Here is an 18,444-nt window from a genome sequence, read left to right as displayed (position 1 = left end):
CAATTGCCTACTACTGAATATAGAAGCAGTTCATTAATTTTTATTCTGGCTATTTTCCCACTTCAGACAAGAAATCAAAACAGAAACCAAACAACTTAGTTGCATCAATTACCATAGTAATAAACTGCATCCATAATAAATCTTGCAGTCTTACAGGTAGTTTTCTTTTGAGTATTCAAATAAGTCTGACCCCAGGATGCATTGAAGAAAAAAGTAGAGTCATTCTTTGATGTGCAAAAGATCCTGTATTACTATGGGATTTCCTTTCATAAATGAGATACCTCAAGAGAAAGCAGTTTTTCCAAAGTATGTATGGACAGTAATGGTAAAAGGCATCTCTATCATTTGCATATAAAAGAGTGTCTTGGCTTTCTTTTCTTCAAAACAGACTCTACCCTTGACTCCACTGAGCACCTTTTTAAAAATAGTTAGTGGAGCATAATGCGAGGACGTCCTCTGGTATCCAGCCTCGACTCACCCTGTTTGTACTTGAGGATGAGGTCCCAGATGGCCCTGCGGGCGTAAGGGTCCACCCCCGCAGTGGGTTCGTCCAGGATGACGGCCCTGGAGCCGCCGACGAAGGCTATGGCCACAGACAGCTTCCTCTTCATCCCCCCGGACAGGGTCTGCACCAGGCTGTGGCGCTTGTTGGATAACTCCAGGTCAACAATCATCCTGGACACACACACACACACACACACACACACAAAAAGCAAAGTACTATAGTGTATAGTAGTATATAGTAGCACTAGAATAGTATATATAGCATAGTGTAGTGTACTGTAGTATAGCGTAGTGTAGTATAGTACAGTATAGTATGGTATAGTATAGCATAGCATAGCATAGTATACATGGTATAATGTAGTATAGCATAATAGTATAGAGTATTGTGTCGTATAGTATAGCATTTATAGTGCTGTATAGTATAGTATAACATAGTATAGTTTAGTATAGCATAGTGTAGTATAGTATAGTATAGCATAGCATAGTATAGTGTAGTAGTATAGCATAGTATGGTATAGTGTATTATAATATAGTATAGCATAGTATAGTGTAGGATAGGATAACATAATATATTACAGTATACTATAGTGAAAAACAGTGTAGTACAGTATAGCACAGTATAGTATAGCACAGCACAGTATAGTATAGTATAGTATAGCACAGTATAGTATAGCACAGCACAGTATAGTATAGTATAGTATAGCACAGTATAGTATAGCACAGTATATTATAGTATAGCATAGTATAGCACAGCATAGTATAGCATAGTATATTATAGTATAGCATAGTATAGTATAGCATAGTAGAGTATAGTATAGCACAGTATAGTATAGTATTGCACAGTGTAGTATAGTATAGTATAGCATAGTACAGTACAGTATAGTACAGTACAGTATAGTGTAGTAGAGAGTAGCATATTATGGTATAGTATAGTATAGTATAGTAGAGTATAGCATAGTATAGTATAGCACAGTATAGCATAGTATAGTATAGTATAGTATAGCACAGTGTAGTATAGTATAGCATAGTATAGTAGAGTATAGCACAGTATAGCATAGTATAGTATAGTATAGCACAGTATAGCATAGTATAGTATAGTAGAGTATAGCACAGTATAGCATAGTATAGCACAGTATAGCATAGTATAGTATAGTAGAGTATAGCACAGTATAGCATTGTATAGTACAGTATAGTATAGTATAGCATAGTATAGTACAGTATAGCATAGTATAGTATACTAGAGTATAGCACAGTATAGTATAGTTTTAAATGCAGTAAGCCTCCTACTGACTTGTCCATTTCCTTGCGTATGTCTTCTTCAGCCATGCCTTTGAGTCTGGAGTAGAACCACAGATGCTCCTCCACACTCAGCTTGTCAAACAGGACGTTATGCTGCGGACACATGCCCAGGTTCTGACGAATACGCTCCATCTCCGTACGGATGTCATGACCATATATGGTGGCTGAGCCGGAGGTGGGCGGGAACAGGCCCGTCAGAATGGACCTATGACAGGCCAGGGATAGACAGTCGCATTAGTGGTGAAAGAGGGAATACAATACTTACAACTTTGGTGGGTATAACTGTAACTGTCTGTTTCTGCATGTTGCCAATAGGGTTAACATAAACACACACACACACACACACACACACACACACACACACACACTCCTCTCCCTCACATGGTGGTGGTCTTGCCAGCCCCGTTGTGTCCCAGGAAGGAAACCACCTGGTTCTCATGGAGGTTGAGGCTCAGTTTGTTGAGGGCCAGTTTACTGCCGGTCTTGTACACCTTGGTCAGTTTGTCTATACACACCACCAACGGCAAGTGGCTGGGCTCCTCCTCTATACCCCGCATCTCCTCTGGGATGAGGAAGAGAAATCGGTGGTGTATAAACTACATTATAAAACATGATTCAAAAGTCATTAAGAAGACAGAAAACACCTTTTATCTCTGTCCTTAGATCTTATTCTATTTCTTTACCCAGCACTCGCTCTTACATGATTGTTCTATGGTCACAGGAATAAGCTTTTGTAAAATACCCGACAAACCCACCCAAATCACTACTCATTCTGGTACTTAAAAGAGATAATTTTGAAGTTATTATGACTTCTTTGGGGGGTATCATGACATTCTAGATTGACTCTTATGCATTTTCTCCCTAATTTAACCAGCCAGGTTGACTTCTCATTGACAATAAACACTGAGCGAGGGAGGATTATACACTAGAAGCTTCCCAGTACAACCACAGTCTTCCACTGTTGGCTGATGACGCTCTGCTGGACCCTACAACAGGTAACGCAACAAGACTCAAACTAATGCCCTCCTTTGCACAAGCTCACCTTCTCTGACCATTAGGCTCACCACCCACCCGACTTCTGATCTGGACTACAGTCACAGACACAATGATCATTGCAAGGGGAAAAAAACGATATAATAACACAGACCAGCGACCCAATGTCATTACTCTTAGATTCTAATTGCTTGGAGGTAACCAGGGATAAAATGGAGATAGGCCTGCTGGGGCTGATTATGTGAATGGGTGATAAAGAGGACCATCAGAGAAAATAGGCGCAACACTCGCTCCATTAAAACACCATTTATTGATATATGGCCTATGATAAAGAGAGCTAAGGTGTGAGGTTCAATAATTTGAGATTCCCATCTTAAGACTGCAATAAAAGTGAGAAGACCATGAGGCCCTCTAAGCTGATAGTGTCAAATAGTAATAGCTTGTCATGCATCAGTCATTGCTCCACTTTGTCCTGAGAAATTTAGTAGATATGAGTGGGTTTGGAAGTTTTGGTGGCAACTCCATCAACTCCAGCCCATCATTCATCCCTACCAGATCTTCTGTGGTCCATAGCACAAGCCTGATCCTCCTCCATGACGCTCAGCCGGGCAGCCCCGCCTCCACACCACGGCCAGTCCCACGTCTCCACGCGCCCGCTGCCGGACCAATAGGACTTCTGCAGGGGGAAGTACCAGGGGCGGGGCAGCCCGTACATGCCTATGGGAGAAGAGATAGAAGGGTTTAATTTGTCAGAAAATATCAAAAAATTGGAGAACAGGTGTTTCGGAGAATTCAGAAGACATGATCCTTCACACCTGGATGCACGGCCTCTATATACCAGGTGAGCACGCCGTACACACTGGCGTCGATGATGAGCATCATCATGGACAGGCCCAGGTTAAAGTCATCACCCTCTACAGGTGACTGACTGATGGTGCGCCACTGGATGCCAACGCCTGCTACCTCATACAGAGCAAAATACTTTGACCCCAGGCCAAAGGCTGTGGTGGACATCAGAGACTGGAGGAGACAGGTGAAACCAGAACATATTAACATTAATATTACCATGAGAACTGTATTTTTCGTAACACTATACAGTGACTAGACAAAGATAGATCCAATAGAACCAACTACAAAGGTGAGACAGAGGGGGAAAGGTCTTACAGCGATGCACTTCTCAAAGGCGGTGATCTTGTCGTGGGCCACCTCCTCCCTAATGGCCACATACATGTAGGGCACGTAGCTGAGGAAGTAGATGATTCCACCGCAGGCTGACGCCAGCTTGGCCTTAGAGTAGATCACCGACACCAGGAAACTGAAAAGCAAAGGGAATACACAAGGTCATCTTAATCATTTTGCTTTTTTTAAAAAATCTATTTAGCATGAAAAAGCTCATATTTCCCAGGGTTCAAACCAGTAGTTCTCCAGTCAAAAGCTTTTCACCTATTCTTGCAAAACAATAAACAGCACGAAAGTAAAATCAATTATGGTAATGTTTAAAAAAAAGTAGGTAACTTATGTCCTAGGTTGGCAATATGATAACACCTTTACAGACTAGATGATAATGTAATGCAGTGTAGTGTAATGTGATATTATATTGATCTCCGTAGGGAAATTTTAGTTTTTCTTGCTAATTTTGTAAAGTTGCACTAGGCCCCAAATGGCAATAAGAGGTAACTGTTTAACCTGATTAAATATCTTCGTCAATTCATGATAACATCCTAATAATATGGCCGCTCACCAGAACATGATGGTGGCCACGGCGTAGATGGTGAGGAAGAGCCAGATGATGAAGGGGTCGCTGTGGAGCAACACCCGGCCATACTTCAGGATGGCTGTCAGGGCCGTGACGGAGATGGAGAGCTGGACAAAGCCGGTGATGAACCATGCCACCCAGTGGACCGCGTTGTTCAGACCCATCATCTTCATCACCTGAGGCCGTGGCATGATGGGTTAAAGGTCAAATGTAAGTAAATCTAATGTAGTCCAGTATTGAGCCCCTGTTGAAAACTGTTGACCAACTACATGCTTAGTTTGCATAGTAAGTTACAGAGTGGAAAACATTTGTTCACTCTTAAATTTATTGTCTGAGCTTTTGATACAAGGACTGACAGGCTGTAACAGCTACATATGAATTTTATACATATTTCAAGACTGTAAAAAATTAAGGTAACACTTTATAATAACCATCATTAATAAATGGTAAATTGATAGTTAATTAAACTTTAGTTAATAGTTATTTTACTGTTAACAAACAATGAAATGATCATTAATAATGTTTACTAATTATTAGTAATGCTATAATTTATGTTATTTTATCATTCGTTTGTGTAATATAAAATCATTTGTTTATAAATTATATATTGTATCATAGCTTTTTACGCTTTTTACCGTCTCTTATCAGCTATGATACAATATATAATTTATAAACAAATGATATTATATTACATAAACTAATGATAAAATAACATAAATTATAGCATTACTAATAATTAGTAAACATTATTAATGATCATTTCATTGTTTGTTAACAATTAAACTTTAGTTAATAATTATTTTACTAACTATCAATTTACCATTTATTAATGATGGTTATTATAAAGTGTTACCAAAATTAAATATGAATATAAAATAACTGAATTATGATGGAGCTGAACAGTGCATTTTCCATCTACAATCTCTTTATGAACATTTGTGAATGCACTCAACATCGGTCAAATACATTTAGGATTTGAGCGGCAACTTATTCGGCAGCAGCAACCAACAGGTTTTATAAGAGCAAAACATCACAGCAGGAAAAGCATCCTGCTAACAGGCATTTTACCTGCAGGTGGCATGAGAGAGTTGGGGGAGTGTGAGCGAGATGTTTGTGCTACAGGTTGTCAAAGACATGGAGGAGAGGGAGGTGTCATTCTGATTGTACTGATAATACATGCAGGCAGGAAGGAAGACGGACAGAAACACAGAGAGACAGAAAGAACAGATGAGGATGACAAACAGAAATGTGGGGAGACAGACAGAGTGTGACAGACGAGTATGAGACTATGAGCTAAGTGACAGACAGATGGATAGACTCGTAGGGTTCGACTGATATGGGTTTTTGAAGGTCCATACTGATATTTTGTGCTGATATTCAATATTCAAGCTTTAAATTTGACCATTTTCATGCCAAAAAATCCCCAAAATCACAGGTATTCACTGTTTCCCTCTAGAATTTTAGTCTTGTCAGGGTGGAAAAGCCTCTGAAACAGCATTCAGACCATCATGGGACACTAAAACTCTCCACTGAAACCCAGACTAATGAAATTCTTTGAAGTGGTTAGCAGCTCCTTAAGGCAGGGTGAGGCAGGTTTCACTGCAGCTTTTACAGACTGTTGAGTAAACACCACACCCACACCACACTGGAGTGATTCCTCTGGTCTGACATCTGACATAAAAATGCTACTAATAAAAGCATATTCACCAGCTGTGGTCAAGGAGGAACCTCCATCATATCAGCGGTGGACCACACTGACCGATATCCGATTTTTCATAAATTATCTAAAAATCAAGTTAGATAATTCTTTAATCAGTCTAACCCTGCAGACTGGGGGCAGACAGGCAGATAGACAGTCTAACCTCTTTGAGCCGGTGTTCCTTCTCGGCCACAATGTGCTGAATCATCATGGCTACCGAGTAGACCCAGGAGATGACCATGCACAGAGGCATCATGTGCTCTATCACAAAAAGAAAACTGCGGAATAAAACACAGGGTATCAGTTAATGACCAAGAAATAAATGCCATTTGGATCCAAATTCCCCATGGGGGATGTGCCACACACTCAACTCAATGACCAATAGAAGACCAAGATATGTTAGTGTGACTAAATAAAAAGCACATTTCTTACTCGTCTCTGGTGTAACAGGGGTAGGGGAACATCTGAACATAGTTGCCAGGCTCCACCACATCGTGGCCCGCGAACGTGTTAATGATGGCTCTCTCCATCATATCTGAGAGAGACGGAGAAAGAGAAAGAGAGAGAGTGGCAGAGAGAGAGTTAGAAAGCTTGACAACTCTGCTTTACATTTATATTTTATGCATTTTGTCCCCATGAAAGTCCCCACGAAATGAACTCCCATTACTTTTACTTTACTCATGCTGTACCGGTAGGCTTATAAATTCCAACCAATAAAGCTATCACAGATTTTTGAACAATCCCGCCTCTCCACCTCTCCCATCAAATCAAACTGCCTTTCTCTCCCCGACTGATATTCCATTGGTTTAGATTTAGGCTTTCCTGTTTCCCCAAAAACGAGCGGGCATTACAGAGAAGTGCTGCTTTCAGTAGAGCAATAAAAGCAGGGGAGGAAAGGTAAAGTTTTTCCCTTCCGACCACACTATGACGACACGATAATGCAAGGTCCTCTAAACGCCAGCGAGAGAAATCTATTACGGCTTAAATCAAACTGTACTTTACATCTTCGCGAGCCCCGGCTGTCCCGGCGCCAGCCCCTCAGACTGTCCTGTCAGGTTCAATGTATCATCCCGGATCAACTTTATGTGTCAGATAAGCAGCTTCCCTAGTCGCTCCTGCCTCCTAAATAAAAGATGACTTGCAGTGTGAAAGTGCTTCATCTGCAGCTTGCATTGGCATCTTCACAGGTGCGCCCACTTCGGGTTCACCGCGGTAAGCACTTTACTAGAATAAATCCTTTTCTTAATAAAACAAACTAAACAATGCGTTTGACACGACAATTTCGCTCCCCTGCGGACCCGTGTTTGGCTCTTGATTTATAGCGGAGGCCGGTGCCATCTGCAGATCGCGCTGAAACAATGAGCCCACTTTAAAGAACTCTTCGACTTCCAACTGTGGCAGGGGTGCGACGAATTAAACACACCCCGTATACATTATGTATTAAATCCCTATTCAAGCCTATGAATACATTTGCGAACGCTCAAGCAGCGGTGGATTCCGGTCACGCACCTTGGATCCAGACGAAACCGTAGAGGAAGTAGAATTTGCCTCCCGTGTTCGGCCCCGGGCGCCAGTAGGCCCGGCGGATTTCGTTGGTCTTCTCTGTGAAGCTGGAGTTTTGTCTGATTTTGTACAGGACATGGGGCGGCAGGGAGCCATCTCTGTTGGTCTGGAAGATCACACCTAAAAAGAAAGATGAACACCAGTTCAGCGGTGTGCTGGCAGTTCAACAAGCCAAGAAGCACAGCATGTGCCTGCAAGTTCTTCATAGGTTCATAGACATGAAGTACTCGCAGGTACTGCATAGGTTCGAAGGGAGCGTATCTGTGTTCCCAGGGTCCTATGTTCCCAGGGTCCTGTTCCCCAGATTTATATGGCACATAATGGGAACATGACAAAGGGTCCTATGTTCCCCAGTTCTACATATGTGGTCTCCCAGGGTCCTATGTTCCCAGGGTCCTATGTTTAACCCTAACATTAACCCTAAATATCTGCAACCAACCAACCTAACCCTAACCCTAACTAACCATATTAAGTGAATACAGAGCTGGGGAACATCTTTTTCAGGTTCCCATTATGTGCTATATAGAGCTGGGGAACATAGGACCCTGGGAACATAGGACCTTGGGAACATAGGACCCTGGGAACATAGGACCCTGGGAGAGCACATATGTAGAACTGGGGAACATAGGACCCTGGGAACATAGGAATGACTCCGGTTCAAAGCCCATTTGCTGAAAGTTCTATCTATCTCATCCACAATTCTGGTGCTTTTAGTTTTATACAGTCTAAAAAATGTCAGCTCAGACACCATGTCATTGCGCTTCTTAATAGCGATTTGACATGTGTCTTTCAAGTACAATTTCCGTATGTGTGATCCTAGCACAAATCAAACCTATAGCTTTGGCTGTGTGTAAAGAGTAACTCCACACTAAAACACTTTTTTTGAGTTGTAAACTGGCATTTAGTACGATGTAGTTATTGAAAAAGAAATATAATTCTACACACTGTGTACACTTGCATGTTGCTTTATTGCGACATTTCGGTCATAGGACCTTCGTCACGCAAAGATTCAAAGATCAGGCTTTTGTCCTACGCACCTATCACTAAAAGACTTTTAGGTGTGCTAAAAAGTTCCTTTTTCCTTTGTACTATGCAGTTATGAAATACAACAATGGCGGTCCTATTGTCAACATTTGAGCGCTAATGTGCCGGTGCCGTATTTATCTCACTAACCCTGGCTCAGTTCGCCCTCCAGTCGTGAAAATGAGCAGCCGATGTTCATTTGAAGATGCAGCCTTGTTCAAGGACAATTGGCCTAAGATATGTCACTTGGTAAAAAACCAACCACCTCAGTTTATCAGCGCATGCACACGCCCACCAACACCAACCTGGACCAACCCCAAACCTCCCTCCTCTCCCCGACTCTTCATGCCCACTGTCTTGCATTTTTTTAAACTGGGTGCAGAATTCCTCTTTAAGGCTGTATATCCACTGGGAACCTCAATTTACACCAAAGACTTCTTTTTCCTCATTAGCGGGTGTTCAAAAAGTCAGGAATCATAGGGATAACAGTATTTTCTTTCTTGTTGCACTTATTTTCCCTGCATACACTAGTTGTCTGGATAGCCGAGTGGTCTAAGAGTGAATCTCAACCTTTTTCACATCAAGGACCCCTGATTTAGTCCACATCAGAGCCATGGACCCCCATTTGATGAGATTTCATCTCTTGGAACCAAATCTGAAAATATTTTTATTGTTAGGTATGATTTTGTCCAGAATCCCATGACTATCTGTATTGTAGGTAGAGTGATAACAGTAGAACTATGATCAAAACAGTCATTCTTCTACATTCTCTAACTGTCTTAACTTCTTGTAAATTAAATAATGGTGAAGTTTAACAATTCATCAATTTGCTGGGGACCCCCTGGAACCCCCTCAAGGACCCCTGGTGGTCCCCGGACCCCACTTTGAGAACCACTGGTCTAAGACACCAGGGTTTTTGGTCTCTGAAAGGAGGTTTGGGTTTGAATCCCTCTTCTTCCCGTTTCCCTATGATTCCAGACTTTTCGGAAAACCTGTATTTAAGTAGAAAGGACGCGCTGTTGTGCTTTCCCGACAGCGCTGAAAGCTTAGTGTGTTTCTAGCGCTCAGATCACTGAGCACTAGAAGTGGAATACTTCAACGTTTGGCAAGAGCGCTGCGCTTCAAACAGGCTTTCATTAGTCACATAGCAACAACAAGAGCCACAACCGGCACTTCCCACATGCATCTGTTTCACCGTGAACCGAGCAACCCGGGACCGCAAGATGATAACGAAGTTGTAGGTGCAGATTAGCTTCGCGGTGGGAACTCACTGGCAAACACAGACACGTTGTCCTGGTAGGCTTGGTTCAGGGTGTAGTTGACGATGCTGTCCTCGTCAGGAAAGCCCTTGAAGATGTCCACGCTGACCTAGAGGCCCGGGGGGAGGGAAAGACAGAAATAATCCTCCACAGTGGAAAAAGACTTCTTAGGAATAGGACAACTATTCTTAGAGCTGAGCATCATGCACAAAGACACAGAACTCATATTACTGCAGGGTGGCTGTTTGCGCTTCAGTCAATAGGATAGTGTTTCTTTTGCTTTTTCCTGTCTCCAAACTGTGTCTCTGTGCAGGTCAGCAGATACCTGTGAGGAGCGCAGTGACCTTGGCCAATGAGACTTTATGGTAACTGTCACCTTCGATTTAGACTTCGATCACTGATAGGTCTAAAGCCATTATTATATCAACTACTGACATTCATTAATATGATTTCCATGCTACTTCTGACTACCCATATGTCCACAAAATTCTCTTTGTATGATGGTGTCTGTTTTGTGTTGCATGCTACACACCTATTGTATTGATGTTGCTCATTTCCTATGATGTCGGTTTCACTGACTTTGCATCCACAGGATGCGTTATCGATTAGAGTTCAGCTGATATGGGGTAGTGAAGGCCGATACTGACACTGATATTTTTGGATTGAATCTGATGATGGTTGATATTTTGTGCCAATATTCAACAAATGTAAATTTGTGAAAACTTTATGCCAAAAAATAATGTGTTTCCCCTAGAATTCTACTTTGGGCAGAGTGGAAAAGTCTCTGAAACAGCATTTTGACCATGGGACACTATAACTTTCCCCAAATAAGAATAAGAATAAGATGCATAGCCTGATCAAAATGAAGATCTTCCCATAGACAACCAGTGTAGTATTGATCAATCATACAATAAATATATAATCAATCAAACTGCATCATAGCCATCATATAAGCGAATCAATATATCAGTCCAACCTTACTATCTACAGTACATATCCCTTATAGAGGGATGACCTCAGTAGTAAACCTCGTACTGTAGCTCTGACCATATGGCCCTACATCTACACCACACAGACCTTTGACATGAAGTGTGTCCAGCCGCAGGCGGCGTTGTCTATGGTGTCCAGCTGTTCCAGCAGGGTGGAGGTGTTGGGAAGGGTGTAGTTTCCCTCCAACAGACCCTGCATCAGTTCACTGTCCGTCGCGTTCAGCAGCTCTGGGTGTCGGCGAAGCTCCGAGGACAACTGGAGGGGGGGAAGAGAAAGAGTTAACGCTCAGAAGTCTGTGGGATGACAGCAGCCTAAATTGCACTGTTACCTCAATGTGTAAGTACTTCAAATACATGACTCACAGCGCTGTGGGCTTAATGGGAAAACATTGATGCAGAGACAGGAAATACGGGAATTGTTTTCCATCCGGATATTACCGTTAATATTAGAGGGTCTGCTTTCTCGGAGTGTACCTGCTGTAGCCATGCGAGCTGGTTGTGCAGCCTGCCCTCTTCCAGAAACGTCCTGAGCTGGGCAGAGATGTTGAGCCAGACCCGGGCGTAGTGAGTCACGTTCCCCACAAACGCAAACGTCTCATTTGCCTTAGAACAATTACAGAGAATAAACAACTGTTATTTTATTTTTTTTCCTATTTTTTTTTATAGTTTTTATTCATTCAGCCACAAATTGTTCACTCCCTTTTTAACATACTCTTTCCTACACCTCCTCCCTCCATCTCTTGCCCTCCCACTCATTGCTCTCTCTACGGTCTTCAGCCCACAGATCTGCGGAGCTACTGCCAATAGCCGGCCTGTGGTAACTATCTGAACTCACAGAGAATCAATAGGCGGCTGTGCTAAAGTTGTGGTGTACTTCGACCTCTAGGGAGAGGGGCCAGCATTAGAAGCTGTAGGGCCAGATTAATCAGGTGGCTTCATGTGGATCCCCCTCGCCGCTGGTGTACAGTGTGTGATTAATGTCTTGCGTGTGGGATACAAATGATGAAACCATTTCTACAGAATATAGTTTGTTCTATGGGCCCCCAATAATTCATATCATGAGTCTCTGGTGCAAGATGCAGCATCCATCAGTGAAAATGAAACTGCACATGCAGCGTTATCAAGAGTAAACTCTTACTATCAGGGAACAAATCAACAACAGAGGATCAAAGAACTTTCCAGGCATAGTTTTGCAATCCATCTACTCTGAACATACTTATTAAGAGCTAGTGAGTGTAGTACAAACAGCTCAGCCCGTACGCCTACACCAAGCAACAACTACCCCGAGGACAGCATCATCTACTTGCCTTCTGAATCACTTTATCCACCTGGGAGCCGATGGGGGAGTAGAGGATCTTGGGATTTGTAGTCATCAAATGCACCAGCAAGCCAAGATTCCTCTGCTCTTTGCTGGTGAAGCCCAGCGAACTCATATTCCCCTGCTTCAGAGCCTCTGGCTCAATGATCCTGCAAGAGCAGTCAGTCATGGACCACTGGTTAACAGCCTCTCACTTTACAGCCCATATTCTTCCTCTCTGCAGAGGATCTATCTGCTACCTCCCAGTCCTCGTGAACTTCATCTACAGTTTATATGACATCTGTTGCGTCACCTGCTGGTGATTAAAATGAGGAAAACAAAACAAAAAAACAAGAATCCTTCTCATAAAGCACAGCTTCTCTCTGTGCTGCAATGACTTTATCACCAAATAAAGAATTCTCCCTGTGTTTGGCAATTTGTGTTCTTGCCTGACGTAATATCTAACGGCTGAAGTGCAATTTCAACACAAAAGAAGACAGAGGACGGTTAAAGATACCGGATGTTTACTTGCATCAGATGGTGACTTGGCCGATGAGAACATACGAGAAGCTCCAAGATTCATTGTGAAAATGAAGCAAGAACATTTGTGTGTCTTAATTGATGGCACAAGTCCATCGCAGTCCATCTCAAACTGTAAAGATGCCTCTCTGTCCTCAGGTTCTTGAGAAGTTCATTCTCTCCAAGACAACGTGGAAAGAACATTCTCCACAAGGACACAACTTGTGGAGAATGTTCTTTCCATGTTGTCCTCAGGTTCTTGAGAAGTTCATTCTCTCCAAGACAACGTGGAAAGAACGCTCTCCACAAGGACACAACTTGTGGAGAACGTTCTTTCTATGTTGTCCTCAGGTCTTGAGAAGTTCATTCTCTCCAAGACAACGTGGAAAGAACGTTCTCCACAAGGACACAAGTATCAACTTTCTGGATTTGATAATCACCTCCTCTGGTTCACCCACCTGTTGTTCCCGCACAAGATCGGCTGCAGCCCCGCCCAAAGTTGCACAAAAGCCGAGAACTGCGAACGGGGGTTCTCTGCTTCTTCCTTCCCTCCTCCTCCACCCACTCCGCCCTCAGCCCCTTCGTCCCCCTCCTCTCCGGGGATGTCCGTCGTGTTGGGGCCCCAGGTGGTGGCGTTCAGGGGCCAGGAGGTCATGTTGGCCGGGGAAGGGGCAGCTCGACCGGCGCAGGCCCCCTTGGGCAGCAGGCGGGCCAGGCCGGACAGGAGGTCCACGTCCTTGAGGAGCCGCTCCACGTCGGCCAGGTCCTTCAGCAAGGCCCCGAGGTGGGACTGGGAGAGAGGAAGTGAGGAGTTGGCCTGCTCCAGACGAAGCTGGAGGGAGGTGGGCAGAGGAGGGGAAAGGAAGAGAGGCAGAAGAAGAGAGACATTATGGAAATACGCCCCACTACGAACTCACAGACTCCTAGTATTCATCTGATTGTGAGTTGAATGAGTAAAATGAACTCAGATACAGTCCATGATTTATTTGACCATCTATTTTGGGGTATATTCACACATGTTCTTGAAACTTACATTTGTGGATGGACAATTTGTTGTTTTGGGACTTGTACAACAAGCCTTTTATAGTTTAAAGTATACATTTTCAAAATTCACGTTTAGCCATCGCCTACTCAATCTGAGTGAAAATTAAAAAACAAACAATGAAAAAAAAATCCCCAACACTTCTTTTTGATTTTCGGTAGTGGGGCAATCCCTTTTGTTTAAAGTTGTTTACAGATTGGGTCTTTTATTATGTTCATCAACAGTTGCAATGTAACCAGAACAAGGAAATCAAATGTTTTTGAAAGAATTTCCAATTTTACTTAACCAGTTAAAAACTTTGCAAGTCGAAATTGCATGCATTATCTTAAAAATGAAATCATAATTTGAAGTATTTTTCAGATTACTGCTCGAATATGGTAGTTGGTATGTGGAAATATCTGCAAATCTGAAATGCTGCTAATTTTGATTTGGCTATGGACCCCAATTACTCTGACTTCAAGTCAACAAAATGAATGATTTTCATCACATAATTTAGTATGTGATCATAACTCTTAAGATGCGATGGCAGGACATGACTAGTTGCTGGATTTTTCATTAGCGACTGACATTGCAATGTTTGGTTTGCTGCAAAACTTGAACTCAAATGTATCATGTGTGAAAAAGCTGATCATGAGCAGCCAAATTCTACATTAAACCTCAACCATGGAGTCTTGACGGCTTCAAACGAGTTCGACAGTTAATGCCATGACAGGAATTTAACATCAGCATAAGGCTGTTGCACCTTCTCAATGACACTCTGGGTGTTTATCTGCTCTCTCAGCTCCTGGCTCATCTGCCTGAAGCGCTCCGACCTCTGACCCTCCCCTCCGCCGCACACCACGCTGCGATAGGCCTGCAGCGCCGGCTGCTGCCTCTCGGGGACCAATAGGATCTTGTTCAGCTCACTGCTCCCGCCCTCCCCGCAGGTGAGGACTTCCAGCATGGCGCCGGTCAGAAGGACCCCCTGTGAAAGACAAAGAGACATAGTCGACTCATTTGGTGTTTTGTCAGCATCATAAGGTGCTGTGACCCTCATGCTCGCTTCCTATTGGTTGCCCCTGATTATGATAAATCCTCCCAAAAGGGAAGCACATTCTGTAATGCTAGAAAAATGTTCTAATTAGTTCATTAAATTCAAAAGTTTTAGTCTGCATAACATCCCACACGACCATTACATTACTGCATTACTTATTATTTATTATTATTATTTACTTATTATTACTGTTTCCTTCTTAGGAGTATTTATTGCAACACTTGACTTGGGAATGCACTGTAACCAAACACTTCTGGCAGTTTTTTCTTGCCAGCGAGGACTCATAATAGTCCCCCTGATTATGCAAAACTGTGATCAAATAAACCAATAAAAATAAAGCACAGTTGTTGGGTGGGAAATTCTGCAAAGGGAGGGTAAGGCCTTGTGCCCACCAAGAACCTCGTATTTTATGGCTAGCAGCGCTAAACAGATGCTCGGGGGGAAGTTAAGTGAGTAAATCTTTATTTATATAGCACCTTTCCAAACCAGGGTTACGAAGCACTTCACGGAACAAACGGAGCAGCAGCAATGTATAAGATGGAAATAAAGGAAAATACCGACATGACAAAATAAAATCGGAAACACAAAATAAAAGAAATACCGACAAGGCAAACAGTAAAATCAGAGAAAAGCTAACATGAACACATGAGTTTTGAGACAGTCTGAAGCACAGCAATGAAACTTTTCGTAATATTATGGATGTTGATGAATGTGGTGAATAGTCATAGAACCTGTTTGACTTAAATGAACCAGAATGAAACGATCAAGAATAAGTGATTTCTATATTATACTGAAATAACATTATTCCAGTATTTTTCCATAAGATTCTCCAGGTAAAAGACAGTTCAGCCTTGTACTTGCATCCTGGTTATTAGCTATTCCAACAGCACTGCTCTGTCCTCCCAGTGGCCTTGGTTGTCACACGTAACAAGGCTTAACTCAACAAGGACAAAAGATGCAAGAAGTGCTAAAATCAAATCTATTTTACAAGGAAGGTCCTGGGACTTTATACATACTTGCTCTTGGACCAATTGCTGATTAAAACAAACTTCACCATCTTGCATTACCAGTGCATTACCAGAGGAGATAGGGACACTATTTGAGGCAGAAATATGTCTAAAATATAATACTAATAATAAAAATAAGAATAGCAACTAGTTATTATTAAATAGCTACAATTAGATTTAACATAATTTTTATAATAGAAGGAGTTTTGTGTACTTATGGGAAAAATCCCCCCTTAGATCACTGTTATATTTCATCAATCTGTGATGTTCAATGGAACCCAGCAGCTGAACCCACTAGAATATTTTGCAGCTCTCCTTAGCTGTGGCTGCTTTTAAGTTTGGGTAATCTAGGAATCTGAATACGAGCGTTCCCCTAGATGCCTGAAATGTATATGTGAAGAATGTTCCCCAGCTGGTTATACCTCCACCTCCTTCAGCCCCTGCTGGTCGCTTCTCTGGTTTCCGGCGGCCCCGGCCAGGCCCAGAGCCTGGGACATGAGTTTGAGCAGCGCCTGCCTGTGCGCCGCTTTGGCCGGGTCGCGTAGGGCTTTGTGGATCAGGCCTCCGTCCAGGCTGTGCAGCCCTCCGAGCAGCTTCTCCTGGGTAAGAAGGAAGGAACGGATCGCATGCACGGTGGGTACAGATGGTACAGATGTTTGGGGAAGTGGGGTTAGGGTTAGTTAAAAAGTAGGCAGAGTTTGCAAGAAGCGGGTAGAAGAGTCAGTGCTAGCTTGTTATCTTCCTAGCAATCTCGGAACCCATCGTCTATCGGTCTGACTACGATTAGACTCTGGGGGCGACAGCCAATATTTCGGGGTTTCCGGTGTAGCCCGCGGACATCCGGGCCAAGACTTCCTCTTCCGTTCTACGACGTCTCATATGCAAATATCTGTTTATAGAGATTAGCCGGAATGTCGTCTGGACCTAAAAAAACTTGTGAAACAATCCGGTCGTAGACGTCGTCTCACAACTCCAACTCCATTCTCACGTCTCAAGTTGCTAATCACAGAAGAGGAAGTCTTGGCCCGGATGTCCGCTGGCTACAGCGGAAACCCCGAAATATTGGCCGTCGCCCCCAGAGTCTAATCGTCGTCAGACCGATAGACGACGGGTTCCGAGATTGTGAATCAGGTAAAATTACCAGGTCGCAGATTTTGCGTGCTGCTATTCTGTTATCGCAGAGTTTTATGAATGAGCCCTACACGCACAAAGCTCTGCATGGTGCCTGAATATCACACCATAATCATCAAGGCCGCTTGGGTCCTCCGCCCTAGGTTTTATGTTGTCTTTTTATACTGTTATCTTACTCTGATGGTTTATTTATTTCTGAAAGGCTTTTTGTAGTCTTTGCTTTGAATGGGCCGTGTTTTAATGCACCTCTTATTTCATTACAAGGAGAAACCCGCTGAGGTCCTATCCAGAGAGAAACCTGACCCGGCCTCAGAGGATCTTCAGCTACCGCCTTTCACCTGCCAGAAGGGGAGATGAGAATGCTTTTGGCATCCTCGCTGCCCATTGGAGAATCTACGAGCGGGTGATTAGAGTGAGTTTTGAGAATGCGGACTTGATTGTGAAGGAGACTGCACAACATCCAGAAGTGGCACTCCATGCAAGAGGCTGAACCCAGAGAACATACGGGGAGAGCAGGCTCTAACCCCTCCGAAGATAGAGGCCCTAGCTGTACAGGAGACCTTCATTTACGTGTGTGTGTGTGTGTGTGTGTACCTCCAGATGAAGGACATTGTCTCCAGGTTTGTGTCCGGTGTCTTTTGCCCCCTGAACCCAGCTGTGCACGGCTCCGCCATCTCTGGGATACGTGCCAAAGATAAGACTGTACACCTACGGTATACACACACACACACATACACACATACACACAAATAAACATGTGCATGTGAACATCAACCTGAACATACATACACAAACACACGCTCAAATTAATATGTCCATGTAAAAGCAACCCACAAGTGTTCACATACACACACACACACACACACACACACACATGCACACGCACACACAGACACAATACACCTCCGAGCCTGGAAAACAGATTCAAAAAGACAGTGTGTGTTCCTCTATCAGTGTGTCAGCAGGATAATGGGACAGAAACCAGAGGAAAGTGAATGAACAACAGGAGGAAGATAAGAAACAAGACCTGATACCATGGCCAGACAACACACACACACACACACACACACACACACACACACACACACACAGGGCCATTACTGCTACTGACAAACCGCTGAGGGAAAGAGAATAGAGGACTGAACGATCTCTATTGTAGACTAAAATGGGGAGGATATTAGGCTGAAGCACTGTGAAGAGGCTATAAAGAAAAAGTATTAACTCCCTTGACTATTTGCAAATTTTCTTGAGCACCAAAACAAGTTAAAAAAATACTATTATTTGGGATCTTTAGCCTAAAATGCAAAATACTCTTTTCCCAAGTTTGCAA

The 18,444-nt window shown here is 43.0% G+C and overlaps 1 protein-coding gene across 1 annotated transcript in view; it reads right to left on the bottom strand.

Moving 5' to 3' along the window:
* The window catches only part of abca2 (ATP-binding cassette, sub-family A (ABC1), member 2), a 76,848-nt gene that overhangs the window by 20,652 nt on the left and 37,752 nt on the right, over window positions 1-18,444 (bottom strand). The window contains exons 7-24 of the mRNA XM_071523788.1: window positions 17,709-17,822; window positions 16,406-16,582; window positions 14,686-14,907; window positions 13,360-13,733; window positions 12,393-12,552; window positions 11,560-11,688; window positions 11,174-11,341; window positions 10,109-10,205; window positions 7,761-7,934; window positions 6,684-6,786; window positions 6,415-6,529; window positions 4,538-4,728; window positions 3,961-4,111; window positions 3,612-3,816; window positions 3,349-3,513; window positions 2,185-2,365; window positions 1,796-2,008; window positions 479-675 (exon numbers count right to left, since the gene is read on the bottom strand). Of these exons, the coding sequence (XP_071379889.1) occupies window positions 479-675; window positions 1,796-2,008; window positions 2,185-2,365; window positions 3,349-3,513; window positions 3,612-3,816; window positions 3,961-4,111; window positions 4,538-4,728; window positions 6,415-6,529; window positions 6,684-6,786; window positions 7,761-7,934; window positions 10,109-10,205; window positions 11,174-11,341; window positions 11,560-11,688; window positions 12,393-12,552; window positions 13,360-13,733; window positions 14,686-14,907; window positions 16,406-16,582; window positions 17,709-17,822 (3,136 nt within the window). The remainder of the gene's footprint in view (window positions 1-478; window positions 676-1,795; window positions 2,009-2,184; window positions 2,366-3,348; window positions 3,514-3,611; window positions 3,817-3,960; window positions 4,112-4,537; window positions 4,729-6,414; window positions 6,530-6,683; window positions 6,787-7,760; window positions 7,935-10,108; window positions 10,206-11,173; window positions 11,342-11,559; window positions 11,689-12,392; window positions 12,553-13,359; window positions 13,734-14,685; window positions 14,908-16,405; window positions 16,583-17,708; window positions 17,823-18,444) is intronic.

The sequence above is a fragment of the Centroberyx affinis genome, unplaced genomic scaffold (genome assembly GCF_046629955.1).
Source record: "Centroberyx affinis isolate AG114_WGS23_722 - 3 ecotype Tasmania unplaced genomic scaffold, CSIRO-AGI_Caff_v1 ptg001114l_1, whole genome shotgun sequence".
Classification (NCBI taxonomy): domain Eukaryota; kingdom Metazoa; phylum Chordata; class Actinopteri; order Beryciformes; family Berycidae; genus Centroberyx; species Centroberyx affinis.
The sequence above is the reverse complement of the archived record's forward strand: the minus strand, read 5'-3'. Positions and strand labels throughout refer to the sequence as shown.